The sequence below is a fragment of the Ciconia boyciana genome, chromosome 5 (assembly GCF_034638445.1).
Source record: "Ciconia boyciana chromosome 5, ASM3463844v1, whole genome shotgun sequence".
Lineage (NCBI taxonomy): Eukaryota > Metazoa > Chordata > Aves > Ciconiiformes > Ciconiidae > Ciconia > Ciconia boyciana.
The window spans coordinates 7,543,583-7,562,501 of record NC_132938.1 but is presented as its reverse complement, the minus strand read 5'-3'; the positions used below and the strand labels follow the sequence as shown (position 1 = coordinate 7,562,501).

Genomic DNA, 18,919 nt, shown 5'->3' with positions numbered 1-18,919 from the left:
AGGACCCTTGGATGGAATCCATTCACACCGACATGTTCAGCTGATGCTCTGTTTATTATTTGACCATCTGTAGGGAGAACTAACTCCAGTCACTCTGACTTTCCTTTCCTTCAGCAACTGAGAAATGTGCTGCGTGAACAGCACTGAACCAAGAACCGAGGAAAACCAAAAAACATGCACTGCTTACCCCATTGCTTCCCAGAATGATCTTCATATTCTCCATTGGAGCCTTCAGGTACCTGGCTATCCTTTCCTGAGCTGGCATCATCTGCAAAGAAAAGGAAAGGGAAGATGTTAAGAAGGTCTCCTGCAGCATAGCAGTACAATAACAAGTGTTTGCATTTCCTCCTGGAGGCACCATGCAGCTGAAACACATTCAACATACATTTGGCATCCACATCCTGGCACTTACAGCCTGGCCAGTTTAATGAACTATTTAGTTTGCTGCTTTATGAGCTTTTCGGCAGGCTACCAAAGCAATGGGAGATTAATCAATGTTTCCATTAATAGCCGACAAAAGCCTCTTTGTTTATGTTTACAGGTTGCTGTTCCCTAGGAGGAGCTGATATGTTGTACCTTCTATGCAAATAATGGTATAAATCAAAATTACAGATAATTGAACCTAGGAGGTGGGGAAAGACTTATGTGATCAGTCACACAGAGCACAAGCAGTGGAATTGGGGCCGCTAATTCGCCTTTCAGTTTCCATACAAAATCATCCCTGGGGTCAAATGAGCCCTCAAGGGATGCTGAATGCAAAGCTACGGCTGCAGAAAGCAATACTGAATTGAAAAGCTGTTCGTGTTTTTGTTTTTTTTTCTTTTAATTAAGACCACTCATCCACCTGTATCGACAACACACCACTTTGTCCCTTATCACTCTAGTTGTCTATACCACTACTACAGAGCAGCATCAAGGTCTCAACTCTGTGCCCTGTACTGCTAGGAGAAATAGAAATCACCACAAGGTGAAACCCCCATCTCTCCAGCAGCCCCCACCTCAAATTGCCACTGTGATATGGCCACCTACAAGGTCTTCACGAGGGCCAAGGGAGCAGAAGAGTGCCCTGAGCCTCCTTCTGCAACCCGGGTGATGCTGGTGGCCTCACACCTCTGCAGTGCCCAGATGTGAAGCTTCTTCCTCCTCCAGTAACAGCTTGACCTCTACTGTGCAAGCGCTCAGCTCAGAGCATCCTCTTATAGCAATGCATCACACAAGGAGGGGGGTCCCCCTGAGGGACTTTGGACACCTGCAGGTGATGGCACAGCAAAGTATGGCTCTTCCAAGGCTACTTCTGTGCTCTACAAGCGGCACATCCCCGTACAGCAGCTGGATTTGAGGTGAAGCTCTTGATCAAGTGCTACTCAGCTCCTAGCTAAAGTGCACTGAAGTGTGTGAAGTTTGATTTTCAGAGATAGGTCAGGTGAAGGTTGGGGAAAAGTTCACCTCAGTAAGAAACTACTCCACAATGGTGTAAAAAAAATAATCCAGAGAAGTGGAAACATCTGATCTAAAGAATGAATCCCTCCAAATGCCCAACTCCTAAAACCCATAAGAAAAAGGTCTCATGAGCAAAAGAGAGGAAATTTCTTGCTGCAATCTCTATGGCAGAGAGGAAAAACTTATCTCAGCTTACACACGAGCATGTCCCCCCCCCAAATGTACAAATAGTAGAGCTGTTATTTACAGTTGTTTTAGAAGTTGAGTTGTGCTTAAACAGTGCCTGGTGTGTAAATTTGTGTGCAGTCTCTGTGCGAGAGGAACGTGTGTTTAACCCCATCCTCACCCCAGCTTCTGCTATTTTGAAAAATCATCCTGCCTCTTCAGCATGGGGCATTTTATGCTGACACATGCTCCAATCTCGTTTGCTGCTGTCCCTTAAGCAGAGAGGCTGCAATGCCATATGGGTTTGTCCCCCCTCGCCCCTGACAGATTTTTCCCTTCTCCTTGTGGTTACTTCGGCACAGTTTCCCCCGGAGGTATGTGCAGCTGTCGCTTCGAGGGGAAAAGAAAACTTTCAGGGCAGCAGCACGCCGTGCTCTTACTTCAGCAGCTCACTCCAGCCGACTGCCCCTTCCCACCTCCTTCTCGCCCTCTGTCCATCGCTGGAAATCCGGAGGCTTTCCTGGGGGCTCCAGCCAGCTGCCAGCCCAAACCACAGGGAAGCAGCGTGAAATGCAGTCACACTCAGGAAACATCAACTCTCGCGCAGTGCCGTGAGTGCAAATGTACTGTCCAGGCTCTGCCGAGGCTGGCCCGCAGCCTGGGTTACAGAGGAGGCGAGTAACCCATGTGTTGCCTTTTACAAGTATATTTTTACAGCCTTGCCAAACCAAATGCAGGCAATACAAATATACCCATTATATGTCATGGCTTGCATATGACAGATTGTCTCCTTTCAGTCAAAATACTGAATCGATTATCTTCTGGCACTTGTACAGTTTTTCACATAAATATCAGTAGTGCTATTAACGAAACCTTGGATGCTCTCTGACAGAGAACTCAGTAAATCCCTTAGCACAATTAGAAAAATGTACTGAGTAACAGAGAAGAAAGAAAAACTGTAGTCAGAGATGTAGGATTCCTGCCCATTGTTAACTGCTGAATATCTTAAAAGTGGTTAAGATGTTTAAGTGGCGATGTTCTGTCAATTATATCTTAATCCTACTCAGCTTGATGTGCAAAGAGCAGTATATCCTCCCTTGCCTCCTGCCTCATGTTACAGTATGTCAGCCCATGTGCGCTCCTCCTGCCTACACACAAGGACTGACTGGCGTTCTCAACACCTCTTGACACTCTGCCAAGCTTTTGATGTAAGTAAAATTGCTCTGAATCTGTTTGATCCTGTGAAGATGCTTCTTCGGTTGTTATCCTGCCAAATTGCAAACCTGCGGAGTAACCTACCAAACCCAGAAAAAAACATTTTGGGGGGAAGAGATCAGGATAACTAATGCCACCATGCTGAGCCTATGAAATAAATAATTTGGCAGAAGAGCAAGACCGAAACAAATAACTGCATGCATTTATACATGTTGTTTTAGAACCACTGGAACGGTTTCACTTTTGTTAGGAATGTGGTAACGTTAACAACAATACATACCAGAAGTCTTGGTGGTGGGGGCAAAATGTCATAAACATGGAAACTCATGTAGAGCAAAACTACTCCTTCCCATCCCCAGAGCTGCACACTGGGTGAGGGATGTTACAGCAGTCTCCATTCCAGCTGCAGCATGCAGCGAACTGGGCTCCTACCTTCAGCATGACTGTATCTGAACGAACTCACACTTGAGAACTGTAGGAAAAAAGCTGATTCATGAGATTCAGAAATTGGATGAAACTCATTGTGGGAAAATTTCCTGAAGCCCAGGAATCTCCAGTCACACTTAAGAGTGTGAGTGAGGCAGCAGAATAGCTGGTGATACAACGATAAAGTGTTAACCTGGGATGTGAGTGACCCAGGGTCAAGTCCCTCTTCTGCTGCATTCAGAGAGGGATTTGAACCTCCCCTCCTGCACCTTGGGTGAGTGTCTTAAGCTGTGAACTGTGGTCTCGGAGAGCCAAAAAAGAGCTTATTATTACATAAAGTGGAACAGCACTGTGGGAGACGGATATCTCAGGAACCCCTTAGGATGGAAGACCCCTGTCTAATTCAGATATCACCAAGATTTGACTTCCACCTGCCCCATCCAAAGTTAGTACTGTGGTGTCATGGAAAGAATCTGTCTCTCCCTGTTTTGAAAAACTTTCTCATTTTTTTAATTTTAATATCAAGTGGTTTCCTAGGGTAGGGAAACACTTTTGCAGTTGTTCTAGTCCCTGTGCTAGCAAGGATGGATACCCTTCTGTACCACAAACACACTTTGGTCAGCCTGCTCACTCCTAGGGAGGGATCTATGACACTGAAAGCAAAGCCAAATTTCCTGAAAGTTCAGAGGCATCTGGTTCAGCCCAAACCTGCAGTCTGAAGTCTGGTTAATAGTGCCAGATCTGAAGACCTGCTGTTTGCATTTCAACCCAAGCTTTACAAATGCAACTGACGTGGCAATATTCTTATTAGACAGAGAGTGGACCTGAAAAAACAAGCCACATTCAGATATGTATGACCAGCATACAAAACGATGAGTTAGTAGCAGAAATCACATGAGTCTTAGCTATATTCAAAAATGACTTAATAAGCCGATTGCTTACTCATTCCCTTGTCACCTCCCACAGAGGCAGGCAGGTCAGGGTGATAAGTACATATAAAAAAATCAGCCTGCAGCCAAAGGGCAGCAGGGACCAGCTATGCAGCGCTGCCAGCTTTGCTGCCAGCAGATTACCGCAAGAGGCAGTGCTAAGAAGGATGAGCTGCTGAAGTTTCCTACAAGCTCCCTTTTCTGTGACCTATATTAGAAGGTCATCCTGTACTGGTCTTCTTGGACAGTATCACAGGCTTAGGAGAGCAGCCAGTTGGAAGACGAAGTGGAAAACCTGCCTTGAAAAATAATCACTGACTAATTTTATGTCATGAGTATCTGAGGCTAAGAAAAAATATACATGATTTAGGTGTCCTCGCTGTACAATTTGGTTCCATGGCGTTACAAAGCATGCTGGCTGGTCAAGAAACCTGAAGTGGAAGGCTCTGATATCATGTCAGGTGATAGACTTGGAGACACGGGAAAAACTCGTGTAGCCTCTTCCCCTCCAAATACCGCACCTGGTCATACAAAACAGGGCCAGGATGGATCCGGAGGCATCAGCCCGTTGTTCAGGAATGCCATCCCAGTGGCATGATCCCCAGCTGCTCTCCAGCCATTGCCTCTCTCTCGCTTCAGGATCTTGTTCCAAGCTGGCTTCTACGTCTGAGATGCCACAGGACTGAGATGCTGGCACCGAGCTGGGGAAGTGTGTGGTGGGGCTGAGAGGGGCAGTCGTGGGATTGGTTTTGCATGAGACTTGACACGTCTGAGTGTATGAGGCCCTGATTATCAGTGCTGACGTCATGGGCCAAATTGCCCTTTCTCACCTCAGAAAACATGATGCTCTATGCATATTGCTTGCCATATGTCTTTTTGGTCTACCCCTGTCCCAAAGCAGGCTGGATTTCTGCAGAAAAGGGATTTCTGTATGTAACTCCATCAATTGACAAAGCACTTTGGGGATCCTATGGGACAAAGACTGCCACATAAGCGGGGTATAGTTACTGTTTATTACCATAGCAGAATTGTTCCATTCCCTCTTAAAAGTTAAAACAAATGGAAAATTCTGCATAACGGTCCGGCTCTGAGAGAAACTGATGGGAAATATTCACAGACTGTTACCGAGCCAGGATCAAATTTTATTTACCCACAGACTCTCCATGAAGGCTTCGTGTTTTAGCCGAACGGGTATGACTGGTTTTCAGGCCAATACTATGTGCTGAGCATCCAACTATGAGTCAAAAAAAGTCCCAATTTTTGAAGCAAAAATCTAGCCGCAGTATTTCTCTATGATTCACAAAGTTGCTTTAATTTGTTATAATGCAAGGCCCATCCCTGCTCTGACTTGATGGGACCAGCTTTGGAGTCTTTGATGTCAGAGGCCTTGAAAGCCCCATTTCACAGATGAGCCAGCTTTGCATAAATAAACAAAGTGACCTCTGAACTGGAGCCTGAGACCTGAGCACACTTCAAAGCACTGGGGGAGGTGATGGGGGGGCAATGGGGAATGAAGCGATCAGCATGCATCATTAAGGCAGCCCCTGCTCAACGCTGCCGCCTAACAAGGGGTGTAAATAAAAGGAGGGAGGCAAGCAGGGAGGGAGTGAAATGAAGGGGAAAGTGATGTAATCCAGTCAGGCTTGAACAATTATAATGAGGCCTTCTCCCATGGATGAATGAAAGAGATCTCTCTGAACTCCAGCTTTAAGAGCTGACTCTCACGTTTACCCAGATGCATCATATTTGCACATCATATTTGTTGCCCAATGTCCTTTGCTGCTGCAAATGTCTAGTGAGTGACAAAATACAGGTTCCTTGTGGGAGATGGGTCTTGGGCCTTCCTAGGAGTTGAATCAGAATTTGTTCTGCTGAGCCTAACCCGTAAAACTGAGGGGTGGGAACACACCATAAACTTAGACCAGGAAGTCGTTGGACTTATTTTTCAGTAGTCCTTATGGTGCAGTAGATAGAAGATAAACATACATGAAAGTAAGTCAAATCTGAAAAAGCAGGTCTCTACAGTTTATCTCAGATAAATTCAGGATTTCCTGTAATACTTGCTGGAATTTAAGGGGAAACACAAGGGAAAGATCATTCTGTACTTTGTTTTAGGGAGTCTTCTGCTATCCCGACCAGTTCATCTGATGCCTAGATGAATGGTCCATGAGGTATATATGTAGGCAGGCAGTAACAACTTTATCACTGGGTTTGCAGGGATTAAGGCACTTGGTTTCCCCAGATCTCCTTAATGTGGATTAACACTCCAGGTTTCACTAGAATTTCAGCTGGTATTAACCCCCAATGGCCAGGGAAATACATCCCAAACAACTGGCTACCACATGATTTCCATCTGAAAGCTACCACTGCCAGCTGCCAGGATTTTATTGCTTATCTTGTGATATTTGGGGTGTTTCTGGAGGACCTTGATCCTGGCACGTGACTACTTGAGAACCTAATTTTTTTGTTATTGAATAACAGTTCTTAACATCTGTGATTGTAAAGAAGAACTCTACACAAATACACCCTAAAAGCCTGGAGGAAAAGGAACAAAACACTCATTTTTGAGATCTTGTGATTTTTCAGCTTGTTTCGTGGTTTTGTGAGGTCTGAATTATGGCTTCAGGTGCCTTTGGACTGGTGATCCATAGATGAATCCCAAGGCTGATTTGAAATAATGAAAAAGATTAAGATGCAAAGTCCTCATCTTGCCTAATTCTGAATTTTCTCCCATCATTGAGGTCTAATTTAGCAAGCCTCCTCTCTGAACTCTCCTTTCTGCCAGAGGCAGACAGGACAAAACTCCAATGAACTCATCCCACTAACACAAACCTGGTGTAAATCTTGAATACTATCTTGAATGTTTTTCATAGTTCCTCCATCAACCCTTCATCATGAGATGAGCATGAGTTCACCATTCCTTAACCTGCCTACTGTATTAACAGTGTCACCTACTGTATTAACTGTGCTGATGCTATGAAAAGACAGGAAATGTGTTTAGCATTTACTTGGAAGGGCACAGTGAAAGCAAAGTGATCAGGAATATTTGGAGGGAAGAAAAAAGATCTCACGGAGGAAAACCCTCTCCTTGGGCCCAGCCAAACAAAACCCCTCAAGATGAAAACGAAGAAACCCACTCAGAGGAACACATAGCCAAGCAACACTCTACTTTTCTCAAAAAAACCCAACAAAACCAACACAAACTAAAAGGTTACTGGCAGAGAATTTGCCTCTGTAACAGGGACTGAAGACTTTACTGCCTACTGTCTTTGACTCCAGTTGGGCCAAAAATAACCAGAGGTATTGATACTGGAATTTCCTGAAAATAAAAATAAAAAATGTTTGTGTTAGTGGCTTTTTTGGTATTTTCAGCTCTGGCCATTTTCATGAGAATTTCCATGCAAAAATTTTCATGGGTTTCACTTCAGCCCCAGCACTGGGAATCTCTCTGTAAGCAGGATGCTTTGCAAAATAAATGTTTGCAGCCCACCTGCCTCCTGAAACACTGGAGAGGCTCCACAGTCTACAGACCAAAGCCCTGGCTGGGGAGTGAAGAAACAAGACTTCTGTCCCTAGCTAGATCAGTAACTCACATTTTTAAGTTATGATGATGTACAGGCCCATCCTATTACCTGTAGATGACAAAGCTTTTAATTGGTCGTTATTGCTGCATCCCACATCTCAACACACAGGTGAACATATATCAGAAATGACTGCTTTAAGACCAAAGAAGACTTAACTTGCATCCACCAAATGAAAGAAGGAGGGACTACAGGGTAGCATAGACATATCAGAGCCAGTTTATTTTACGGGATTGTACCAGTCTAGCTCCAACAGCACAGGCAAACCAGTCCTACTTCTCTGGAGAGTTTTAGCAGCCCACAGAGAACCTACCACTGCTGTGCATAAGCTGCTTACCAGCACCTGAACTAACTCTTTTACCACCAATTCCTCCTTAATACTGCAATCTCTCCTGGAAGTCCAACATAGACATATCCCTACTCCATACTCTTGCAGACCACTAAAGAATGCTGTGGTTTATTGTTTGGGCTTGATTAAAAAACTTTGGAATGGAAAGGGATCACACATTTCCTTAGAGAGGTAAATGTGTAAGGTGGAGAGATGGAACTTCAGAAAAGTGGGGTCTTTCAGGCATATAAAGGGATTAATACACAAATAATCAGATAGAAAATGAGCATATTTAAATTGAACATAAGTGAAGCTTCCCATAAGGGGCATCTGCTAGTCACTCAGAAGAGAAAGAAGTTCTATTTCATAGAATCAGAATCATAGAAACATTTAGGCCAGAAAAGATCTTTAAGATCATCAAGTCCAACCATAAACCTAACACTGGCAAGTCCCACTAAACCATGTCTCTATCTGCCACATCTACATGTCTTTTAAATACCTCCAGGGACGGTGACTCCACCACTTCCCTGGGCAGCCTCTTCCAATGCCTGACAACCCTTTTGGTGAAGAAATTTTTCCTAATATCCAATCTAAACCTCCCCTGGTGCAACTTGAGGCCACTTCCTCTTGTCCTATCACTTGTTAATTGGGAGAAGAGACTGACACGCACCTCGCTACAACCTCCTTTCAGGTAGTTGTAGAGAGCAGTAAGGTCTCCCCTCAGACTCCTTTTCTCCAGGCTAAACAACCCCAGTTCCCTCAGCTGCTCTTCATAAGAAGTGCTCTCTGGACACTTCACCAACTTCGTTGCTCTTCTTTGGACACACTCCAGCACCTCAATGTCTTTCTTGAAGTGAGGGACCCAAAACTGAACACAGTATTCAAGGTGTGGCCTCACCAGTGCCGACTACAGGGGGACAATCACTTCCTTACTCCTGCTGGCCACACTATTTCTGATACAAGCCAGGATGCTACTGGCCTTCTTGGCCACCTGGGCACACTGCTGGCTCATATTCAGGCAGCTGATGACCAACACCCCCAGGTCGTTTTCTGCCAGGCAGCTTTCTGGCTTCAGTCTTTGGAACATTTAAAATTATAATGGTCTAACTATGGCTGAACTAGAAATTTTACAAATCCATTTGCCAAAGTTGGCTCATCTAGTTCCCAGAGAGAGCTTTAGTAACTCCTTCACTGTTACTGTGGATACGGTATGATCAATAAGAATGAAAAAGCACAACAGAAAAGGATGTTCATGAAAAAGGAGTCCTTGAAGACCATTAAAAAAATCTCCATTGGCTATATCTATAGAGAAGAACTTTGCAGCTCTTCTGAGTCCATGCAGGATGAGACCTGTGCATACCATGTTCATCTCTCTCCTCCCCTTCTTTGTCCCCATGCTTCTGTATCTGGTTCAGATCTGCACCTACTTTATAACTCTTTCTCCCCTCCTTCCCGAACCACTTTCCATAAAGCTGTGGAGGGAGAAGCCTTCCTGAAGGTTTAGTTCTTCCTTTGCTCCTTGTGGTCTATTGCTACCCACAGAGCTCACAAAGTCATCTGAGACGCATTCTCAGTTATGGCACATCTGCACATAGGGATGCTCCAGCTCCTGCTGTAACCACACAAAGAACCACAAGGAGAAACGGCTGGAGCTTTTCACTGAACCACTGCAATTCCCTGGTCTACCATTATAACAATTACATTATGAAGAAAATCACAGGCCTTCCGCCATGCTGACTCCTCCAGACACCAGGACCTCCTGCCTGCCTTCAGGTCTCCATTCCATAGGGGGCAAGAAAACAATTCCTCCTTCTTTGTTGTTGTTGTTGAGGTTACTTTTTTTTATCAGCATGCTCCAGCACACACAGACAGCAGCCCCCAGAGCTCTGCACCACAGGCACCACTCTGTGATTATATTCTTGATCTACTACTGGAGAGGATGAAAGGGAGAAGAAATCAGAGAACAAGATGAGTGGTTAGGCTTCTGCCTTGTCACCAGCACTTTCTGAGCATGAAATAGTAGCACCAAAAAGACAGCAATTACCACTCAGCTGTTCCAGACCTTGAACAAATTGATACTATTTCCCAGTATTTTTTAATTGTTACTTGCACCATGATAGTATCAAGGATTTCTTAGAGACAGGTTCCTAGTATATTAGACATTGTTCGCACACAGCACAAAAGACAAACCCTGTTTAAAGACTTTACTGCCTGTGTAGAGCAGGCATGGAGTGAATGTCACATGTATTAAGGTTCCTCAAGAAACATATTTTTTTAGCATCTACTCATTTTGGCCTGGTGGGGGAATGATGGGGGTCTTGTACTTCTATAGAATTGAGAAGCAAAGCTTCATTTATAACACCAATCAGCCTATCTGAATTTATAACAATTTTATTGAATTTATTATTTATAATAATAAATAATTAGTTACTTATAGTAAGTTTATAAACATTGGGAATAATTATGTGATTTTAATTGTTATCTGACAAATAAAGATGTTGAAATAGTCCTTACTTGAGAAACCTAACTCTAATACCCAAGTTAGGAGTGAGAACGAAAAGAAGGTCAGGTTGACATCTACCTCTTTTCCCTGACTGTAAGAGATGATGGAGGGGGCCTCAGACACGTACAGTGGGTGCCAAAAGCAAGGTGGTATGAACACTCTACCCAAGAACATAGGCCAAAATTCCATCTTCAACAATCCTAAATTGCTTAGCATTGGGGGAGGGAGGCATGCCACTGAAAGGACTAATGCAAGGTTAATGATAAGAAGATTACAGCAGACCCAAGGATAACCTGATAAGACCTGGCTCTCAGCCTTCTATTTTAACCACTAAGCAGCTGCTGTTCCTCATAAAGTTATACCTCTATCACTTCCCTTCCTAGTAGCACTGATCGATGTTTATTATTTCCTTCACTGAGATGTGTAAAAACATCATTGATACATGTTCTATCTCCTTGACCGTTCACATGGTCAAAATAGCCAGCAAAAAGAAATTTCGAGAAGGGTTGGAAGGAAAGAGAGGTCATATATGTCAGTGACCGAGTACAGAAATTATTTTTGGATGGCATTTATAATCAAACAAAAATAATCAATCGTACAATCTTGTCCCTTCCAAACACTGAGTTAATTCCTTAGTGTGGAATTACCCAATCCATCATGATGAACTGGGAATTGCAATACTGGACTTTACAGACAGGAATGTGGATCCAGCTGTTTCTTCAACACCAGTATGAAAATTATTGAAACATTCTTTATGGGCTTACATATTTCATAGTCTTCTGGTAGAAAAGTAAAAATATTTCCTATGGAAGAAAATGAAACATCCTATGCAGTATGAAAATTACCAAATGAAGCAAACTCTCAGAGAGGACTGCTGCTTAACATATTTAATGGGAAAAGTGAGCCCCACATGTGTTTGCTTGAGGTGAAAAATCACACCTCATCGAGATCTTTCATTAGCCTGTGATGTTTTAACTTTGATTTCAAGAAATAACAGCACCTATAAGTAGTAAAAGTGCTAAGAAATCAACAGAGGATGACCGTTTTTAATTGGACATTACAGAACATATAAAAATCTCAGTGTCTAAGATGTTAATTACATTCAGTAAGGCACAAAATGTTGTTAGGGAATTCTTCGTCTCAGATTTCAGAAGTAAAGAGAACTATTTCAGAAAAAAATCCATATATGTAATACATATGGATTTAAAAAAATATGTCATTTGCAGCTGTCAGTCCCTCAGCAGCCACCAATCTATGACTATATACTCAAATATCTTTTGATAAAGAGACTTTCTAAAGGACAGGTAAACCACTAAGACAGAAAGTACAGAAAAGGCATTTGAAAGGGTAGAGAGGAAAAACAAATTTTAGGTTACTTTTTTTTTTTAAACTTATATTTATCTTTTATTAACAAACTGATGTGCAGTAGTGTAATAGCAATAGGGCAGTATGGTAATCATCTCCCTGACCACTGTACTTTATAGCATGACAAGAAACTAAAGACATTGAGATTTTGGGGTCCAATCTTGAAAGACAGAAAGTAGCCTCAGAGTCTGATGATGTCAAGTCTTTCAACATTGCCCCCATATGCTGTTAAATACATAATTTTATTAGTGAAGTGCCATACACCTTCTACATAAAGTTCAATGAATGATACATATATCTCTGGGTCATTGTCAGACTAACAAACTGGTTTAAGTAGCAAAATGTTACCACTTTTACAATTCTGTCCAAGAACAACTCTGGACAAGTGGCAATTTTGTTGGCTCCCAAAACAAACGGAATACTTGGCACTCTACCTAACGTGAGGATTACAGTATATTACAGAGGATAATATGGGCCTATGTCTCGCCAAAATTAAACCTAACCTAATTACTTGGAGTAAATTATAGCTTTCCATGTGGGGTAAAACACAAATTGTAAAAATGGTTGCTCCACAATTAACTATATAATCCCAATGCTGTCATTACAAATTTCTAAAACATACTTCAAAACAATGACTAGTGTAATACAGTAATTCCTGTGGGATGGAATTAAATTCCCTTGTGTTTTTTGCATTGTGTTTTTTTTTTTTTTTAAATGCCTAGCACATGACCAGCAGTGTATGAGAACAACAACCAGCATAGGACCAGAAACAGAAGCTACCTAAGAAAACACGTGAAACCCAAGATTGTTTCAGGTAGAATTCAACAGCTTTTGGGTGCTCAGTCACAGTTACTGCATTTTTTTGAGAGTGAGGGCACAGCTCTCCCCAACACTCAGAACCCTCTACAGTCAGAGACACAACGCATCCCATGTTGGCGCACTTCATACCTTGAACCTCTTTTAAAGGCTTCATTGAGGTGAAGAAAGAGTGGCAGAGTCTGCATGAGTAAGACTGTTTTGCAGATAGGGAACAAAGGCACAGAGACCATACAAATGCATTGAGAAGACAGACTAGGGCTGCAATTTGAATTCAGTGCTTGTCAATGGACCAGAGCTAGCTAACACCTAACCAGATGTCACCTATGTCCTTGCCTAGACGATCCATAAACAACTTTTTCCAAGAAGTATTTCACCTTCTTTGATATTTAGAAGCTAAAGCAGGTGCAGTTTATTAGCTTTCTATGCAAGTTACCCCATAAGGACTGCTCTTGGAGAGCACTAGAAGCCACAGTGTGCACCAAAGGTGCAAATGGGAACATTTAAGTTCTCTATTCAAAATACAGAGAGTATATCTCGGTATTATCTGTGGGGGGAAAACATTTTTTTCTACTATTAAACAGTGCTTTCTCCAAAACTTCTAAATACTTACTCTAATGAGCACTGCAGTTACACACCTTATTTTTTACTGTGATAATGTATACTATTATTAACATACTCATATGAATATTGCATGCTGAATGTATCCCACACGCTGTTGGCTATTTTAAACAACAGATGTGAGAGGGATTTAAATGCCAATTTTAAAACTGTGCAGTTGATTAAAATCCTGTGAGCCATTCATAGATTGCCAGATATTCTATTTACATGTATTCCTCCCATGTAAAATACTTCAGGGAATACTCTAGACCCTGGCATATGGTTTAGAATGATGATAACCGATGTTGGAGATGCCACACAGACAACAGGACATATTATCCGGTTCCATCTGTGTGTAAAATGCTTTGAGATTTTTTGATGGAAGGAGTTATGAATGTGTAAGGCTGAGATGCTACATTTATGTCCCTCTAAATCATGCTCAGAGATAACAAGCAGTTAGAGCCCCATCAATGCGAAAACAAGCACTTTTATGAACGCATTTCATTGCATCCATGTGCTGTTATCCTCTAGGGTAATTATGACTTGTGGGTGAACCTTGAAAAATTGCGGAGGATCAACTTAAAAGGAGAACTCCAATGCCAAAATGCATCCAAACCTTGAAAACGGAAACCTTGTGAGAATAGCCTGTGCACAGTCAGATTGCAGTGCACTCAGGGCTTACTATTCACTTCTTCTAACACCGGGGAAGCCCCTATCCATGCCACAAATCTGACTGACTTCCACTTCTGCCTCTGTAGGCTCACAAGTCCCATGGGCCCGAAACTCCCACGCTCTATAGCAGAGGCCCTGCCTGACAGATTACATGCAAATGTTACAAATACATCATAGGTTATAGTGGAGGAATGTTCACAATGCTGAAGAAGCATTTGGGAAAAAAGATTCAGCAAGACCCTTTGGTAAAGTCCCCATGGTAATACATCCTGAATGAGGAACTCTACCGTGTGAAAACATTCCTAATAATTCCTTCTGTTTTCATTAATAATATTAAATTTCCTGCTTCTGGGGTATCTTTTTGTTTTAACAAGCTCAGCTTTTTGTCTCGTCTTCTGAAAGACTGTGCCACTGTAGTCTATTATTACTATTTATGCTGAAGTCGTTTAAATGGACCAGGCATCCATATCCAAAATCAGCAATTTGCAAGCCATAATCTCATACCAACCAGATTAATGTGACACCTGAGATGTGTTTTCTTTCAAGACGTAGGAGCCTGAATGGCTGAAAGTGTCAGAAACACATGAAAAAATAGTCTTTCTGCTTCAGAAACGTATATGCAGTTGATTCTGCGGTGCTTGTAAGTGACCTTTGATGATTTTTTTTCTTGACAAACAGCCAACTAAAATTGAATCAAATTGTAATAGGCCAATGGTTTGAAATCACTAGAAAAAAAATGAGAGAGTTGTTTTCTTACTATTTGAAATACCTCATTCTGGCCCAGAAATAATTAGCGGTGGATAAATTATCTGGTCTACGATTTTCTCTGGCATATTATTTTACTCATGTCTTTCTTCTTTCTCTGCAGGGGGTGCTTGTGGTCATATTGTTCTTTTATTTATGGCTCACAGCCTTTTCAGTGGCAGCACGCACACCGAAGTGCAGGCACAGAGCGGGAATGCAAATTCCTTGCGAGGTAACCAAGAAGAGAAAAATGTCCCAGACCATGCCAAATCTTTACAAGAACGGCAGTTAAACAGAAAACTATACCCTTAAAAAAACAAAACCTGGGAAACAACAACGCTTAATTAGAATATCATGATTTGTATATTTACGAGCTTTAAATATAAGACCTGGTTCCCTATTAAGCCTAATTGGTTCTTTTGAAATTCTCTTATAAAACAGTGCTCTTATTATCCAGCTGATGCATTCCCCTATTTATTTTGCTCAATGGTGACTTGCTTCCACTTTGAATTGGTCGCTCCCAGGACTGCTCTCTGGCTCAGCTTTCAAGCTGATTTCTCTGACAAGCTGGCAGCAATAAAATAATTCATTCCAGAGGCTGAGAGAATCACCCGCAGCATATACTGCAAGTATCGTCTGGCAGCAGTACAGAGGCCTACGCAATGGGAAGCCTGGGGTAAACCCTGCGCTGGGACGCATGAATACTGCAGGGAGGAGGAAAGGCTTCAGTAATTCGACCAGGAATAAAGGCAGCATCATGGCAGTGGGATGGGAAGAACGCTGGAGAGGGGTTGCTCTGAAGATGAGTTACTGAAAGGAGGAAGAAGCAACCAAGGAGAGGAATACTTTGAATAAAACTGGAATTTCCAAGAGACGAAGCAAGCCCCTGGGATGAACCCTGTGATGTGGTGTAGGTTTTCAATCTGTGGTCTGCATATCCATGACCGCTTCTGAAGGCCCAGGAAAGATAACTGAAGAGGACAAGCCAAACAGCAGTAGCCATGCTTTTGCAACGATTTGATATAGTTTTGTCTGTGTTTCTGCTGGAAATGCTGGGGATCCACAAGCTGAAAAAAAAAATCCTTGTGCTAAACAATATGATGTAGGAAGTCTTATAACAATGAAACTCTGAAAACGATGAAACAGCAGATCCACTCCTGTTCAAAAAAAAAGGTAAACTCCTCAGAACCTAGCAAGAGCATGGGTTTTTGTATCATATCTGTGGCTGGGGTTTCTATAAGAAAAAATAGACTACATCTCCTATTTTTTCTATAAGAAAAACCAGACAAAAAATACTACATCTCCCTGCTGAAGTCACTGGATCTCTGAGAGCTCAAGGCAATCAGGACTTTCCTGTATCAGCATGACATGCAATGAACTGGCCCAATGTGTCACTGAACAATCACCAGCCTGTTGCAAGGAAGTCTGATTACATATCCCCGAGTACTTCCAAACCAACCACATCTGGGTAGAGATTAGTCACTGTTTTTACAGTAAACTCCTGGATTAAGATCTGCTGTCTGATGCATTTCTGAGGGCTAGAGACCCCGCTACCTATATGCCCTGAAACCTGTATTAGCAGAAGCCCCTGTTGACTCCCACGTGCTCCCTTGGAGTCCCATGTAGGGGGAGGCAAGTCAGGGTGATCTGGCAAGCCCCCTTTGAGATAACACAGCAGGAAAGCAGGGTTTACCTATGCTGGCTTTGCTCTTTGAGCACTCAAAAATTATACTCATGGAAAACTTTATAAGCCTCCACATAAGTCTTCCTTATTTTGACTTCTGGCTGGTGTAACCATAATTTGTCAGCATTTCAAAGTGCAAGAAGTCTCTTCTGCAAGACTTTTTCATAACAGAGAAAGCTGGCCGTCCTGCACAACTCAGTTTGTTCAGCTCAGCAGGCAGATTTCCATTGCTTCCATTCAAACTTGCCCACATTGTCCTGGCCCAGTCTACAAAAAGTTCATCAGTCCCTAAGGATTGCCTGGCCAAGGACAACTGCCCAACCTGCAGCTAGGATGGCTCTCCAGAGAAGCGGTCTAGAAGGTGATGTACCATGTTGCCCCTTCACAAGCAAGAGCTAATGCAACCACGCTGTTAGTACACCAGAGATGCAAAACAGACTTCATAACATGACATTCAATCACAAAGCCCCATACTGAAACTTTTCCATTGAATTGCCAGGCTGAAGTTGGCAGAATTTAGGATTATATTTTAAATGAAGCAGAAAATTGCTTCTATTTTATTTCTAAGCTACATGTTACTCAAGTGACCAGATATTCCAAATGAAAACTGCATTGGAAACTTCCCAGAAACCGAGGTGTGGCATTAATTCTGTATAAGGCAGGCAGTAGGCAGCTATCTCCTTTCTATAGCATGAGTGGTTAGTTGGTGCCCAGCAGTCTTAAGAAGATTAAATATCACCTTAATTTCAGAAGCCTTCTGCTCTGGCTATAAAAATGCTACAACTGCAATAATAATACAACTGATTGTAAAACTTCAATGTTTGGCTTGGATTAATACCACTGCTATTTCATCCCCCAGGTAAAGTAGTGCAGTGGGTCTTATGTGTTATCTCTTCCAGACAAGAAGGGTTAATTACCTATTATTTATTACAGTAATTGTGTTTTTGCTTGCTCAATGGAAAAATTACGTTGTCTTCTGCTTTATAAACAATGGGTTAATCTTATCAAAAGAAAAAAAATTACCTCTGAAAGCAGATTTATTTTTCCATTAGCCTTTTTTAAAAACAAAAAGCATAAAAAAGTGAAAAAACATCTTTAGCTACTGATTTAAAAAAAAAAAAAATTGTTAAAAAGCTAATCTGGAGACAGTAAAGCTGGGGAACACATGCTCGTCTCCAGAGGTAAACACACCATATGACCATTGTGCAGGAGACATCTCTCAGAAGAGACTTTCAAGGAGCTGTTATCTCAAAGCTATCAAAGCCCCTTCCTCTTCCTCGCCTTCAAAGGGGAAAAGCAGAGCAGACGGCACAACACTAGCCAGGACCTAGGCTCTCCTCTACCACCAGGGAGGTGACCTTCCCTGTTGATGGCACAGGACCTCATCTGTGAAACCAGGAGCAATAGGTTCCCACCAACTGGGAGTAATATGAGGATAAACAGAGCCAAATTGTGAGCCTCTCTGGTACGAGCATAGACACAGAGAGACAGGCATGTTGTTTTAGTCAGTGTGTATAACTCACTTAAATTTACCATGCAGTTTCAACTTGCAATCCCATATTTCCTGTCCTAATCTCATATACAATGTGGGTTTTGTACTGTTAAACAGTTTCTCTGTGGTTGCTCCATAGCGATGGGCAAATTGATTCCTATACGAAAGGCCAGACTCTGCTTTCAGATACGTACACTGTTTCCACTGGTCTGAAATGGGAGTAGCTGGTGTGCTCAAGAACAACTGGTGGAAGCATAAGGCATAGGTATAAGGCACAGAGGAGCTGATTGCTTCTCAGCTCTGCCCAATGCCTCTGAGCAAAAATGAGCAATTTATTTACTCCTCTTACTGCCTCAAATTTTTACCCATGGTAATATTAATTCTGCCTTTTCTGCTGTTATGAGATTACATATTCCTTGGACAAGGATTGCTCAACTGTCCACAACCAACTCTGCAACAGGACCCTACTACAAGGAGTTAGTAATAACTAAGAGAAACGTTGGTATTCCTTTAGAGGAAAGGCTAAATACAAACTCCTTTTAACAACCTGTACAGCATGACAGCAACCTTGTACAGCTATCACAGGCCTGATCAAAGCACACTAAAGCCAATTAAAATGTTTCATTGGCTTCAAAGTAGAATGGATGAAGAACATTAATGTTCAAGGATGGATGTGAACAACAGTGAAAGACCCAATAACCTGAAACTGTTCTCCAATGGCATTTCCCTGAAGGGCTGAAGTGTTCTCCATCATATATTACGGGATTATATCAACAAGACTGAAGCAATGCCACAGGAAAAAAAAAAAAAGAAAAAAAAGCAATGGAAAATACAAGCTGTAGAAGGTCCTACTAAAAGGAACAATACAAAATTACTTAGGAAAAAAGCCTGGATAAAATTACCACCTTCACCCTTCAAAGTTTCTGCCTGAAACCAAATCTAAATCACACCTTAGCTGC

General features: G+C 42.2%; 1 protein-coding gene across 4 annotated transcripts in view; it reads right to left on the bottom strand.

Moving 5' to 3' along the window:
• Positions 1 to 18,919, bottom strand: part of FGFRL1 (fibroblast growth factor receptor like 1) — a 185,510-nt gene that overhangs the window by 21,234 nt on the left and 145,357 nt on the right. For all 4 annotated transcript variants that reach the window (XM_072862145.1, XM_072862144.1, XM_072862146.1 and 1 more), the window contains one exon: positions 188 to 268. In XM_072862145.1, coding sequence (XP_072718246.1) covers positions 188 to 268 — 81 coding nt within the window. The remainder of the gene's footprint in view (positions 1 to 187; positions 269 to 18,919) is intronic.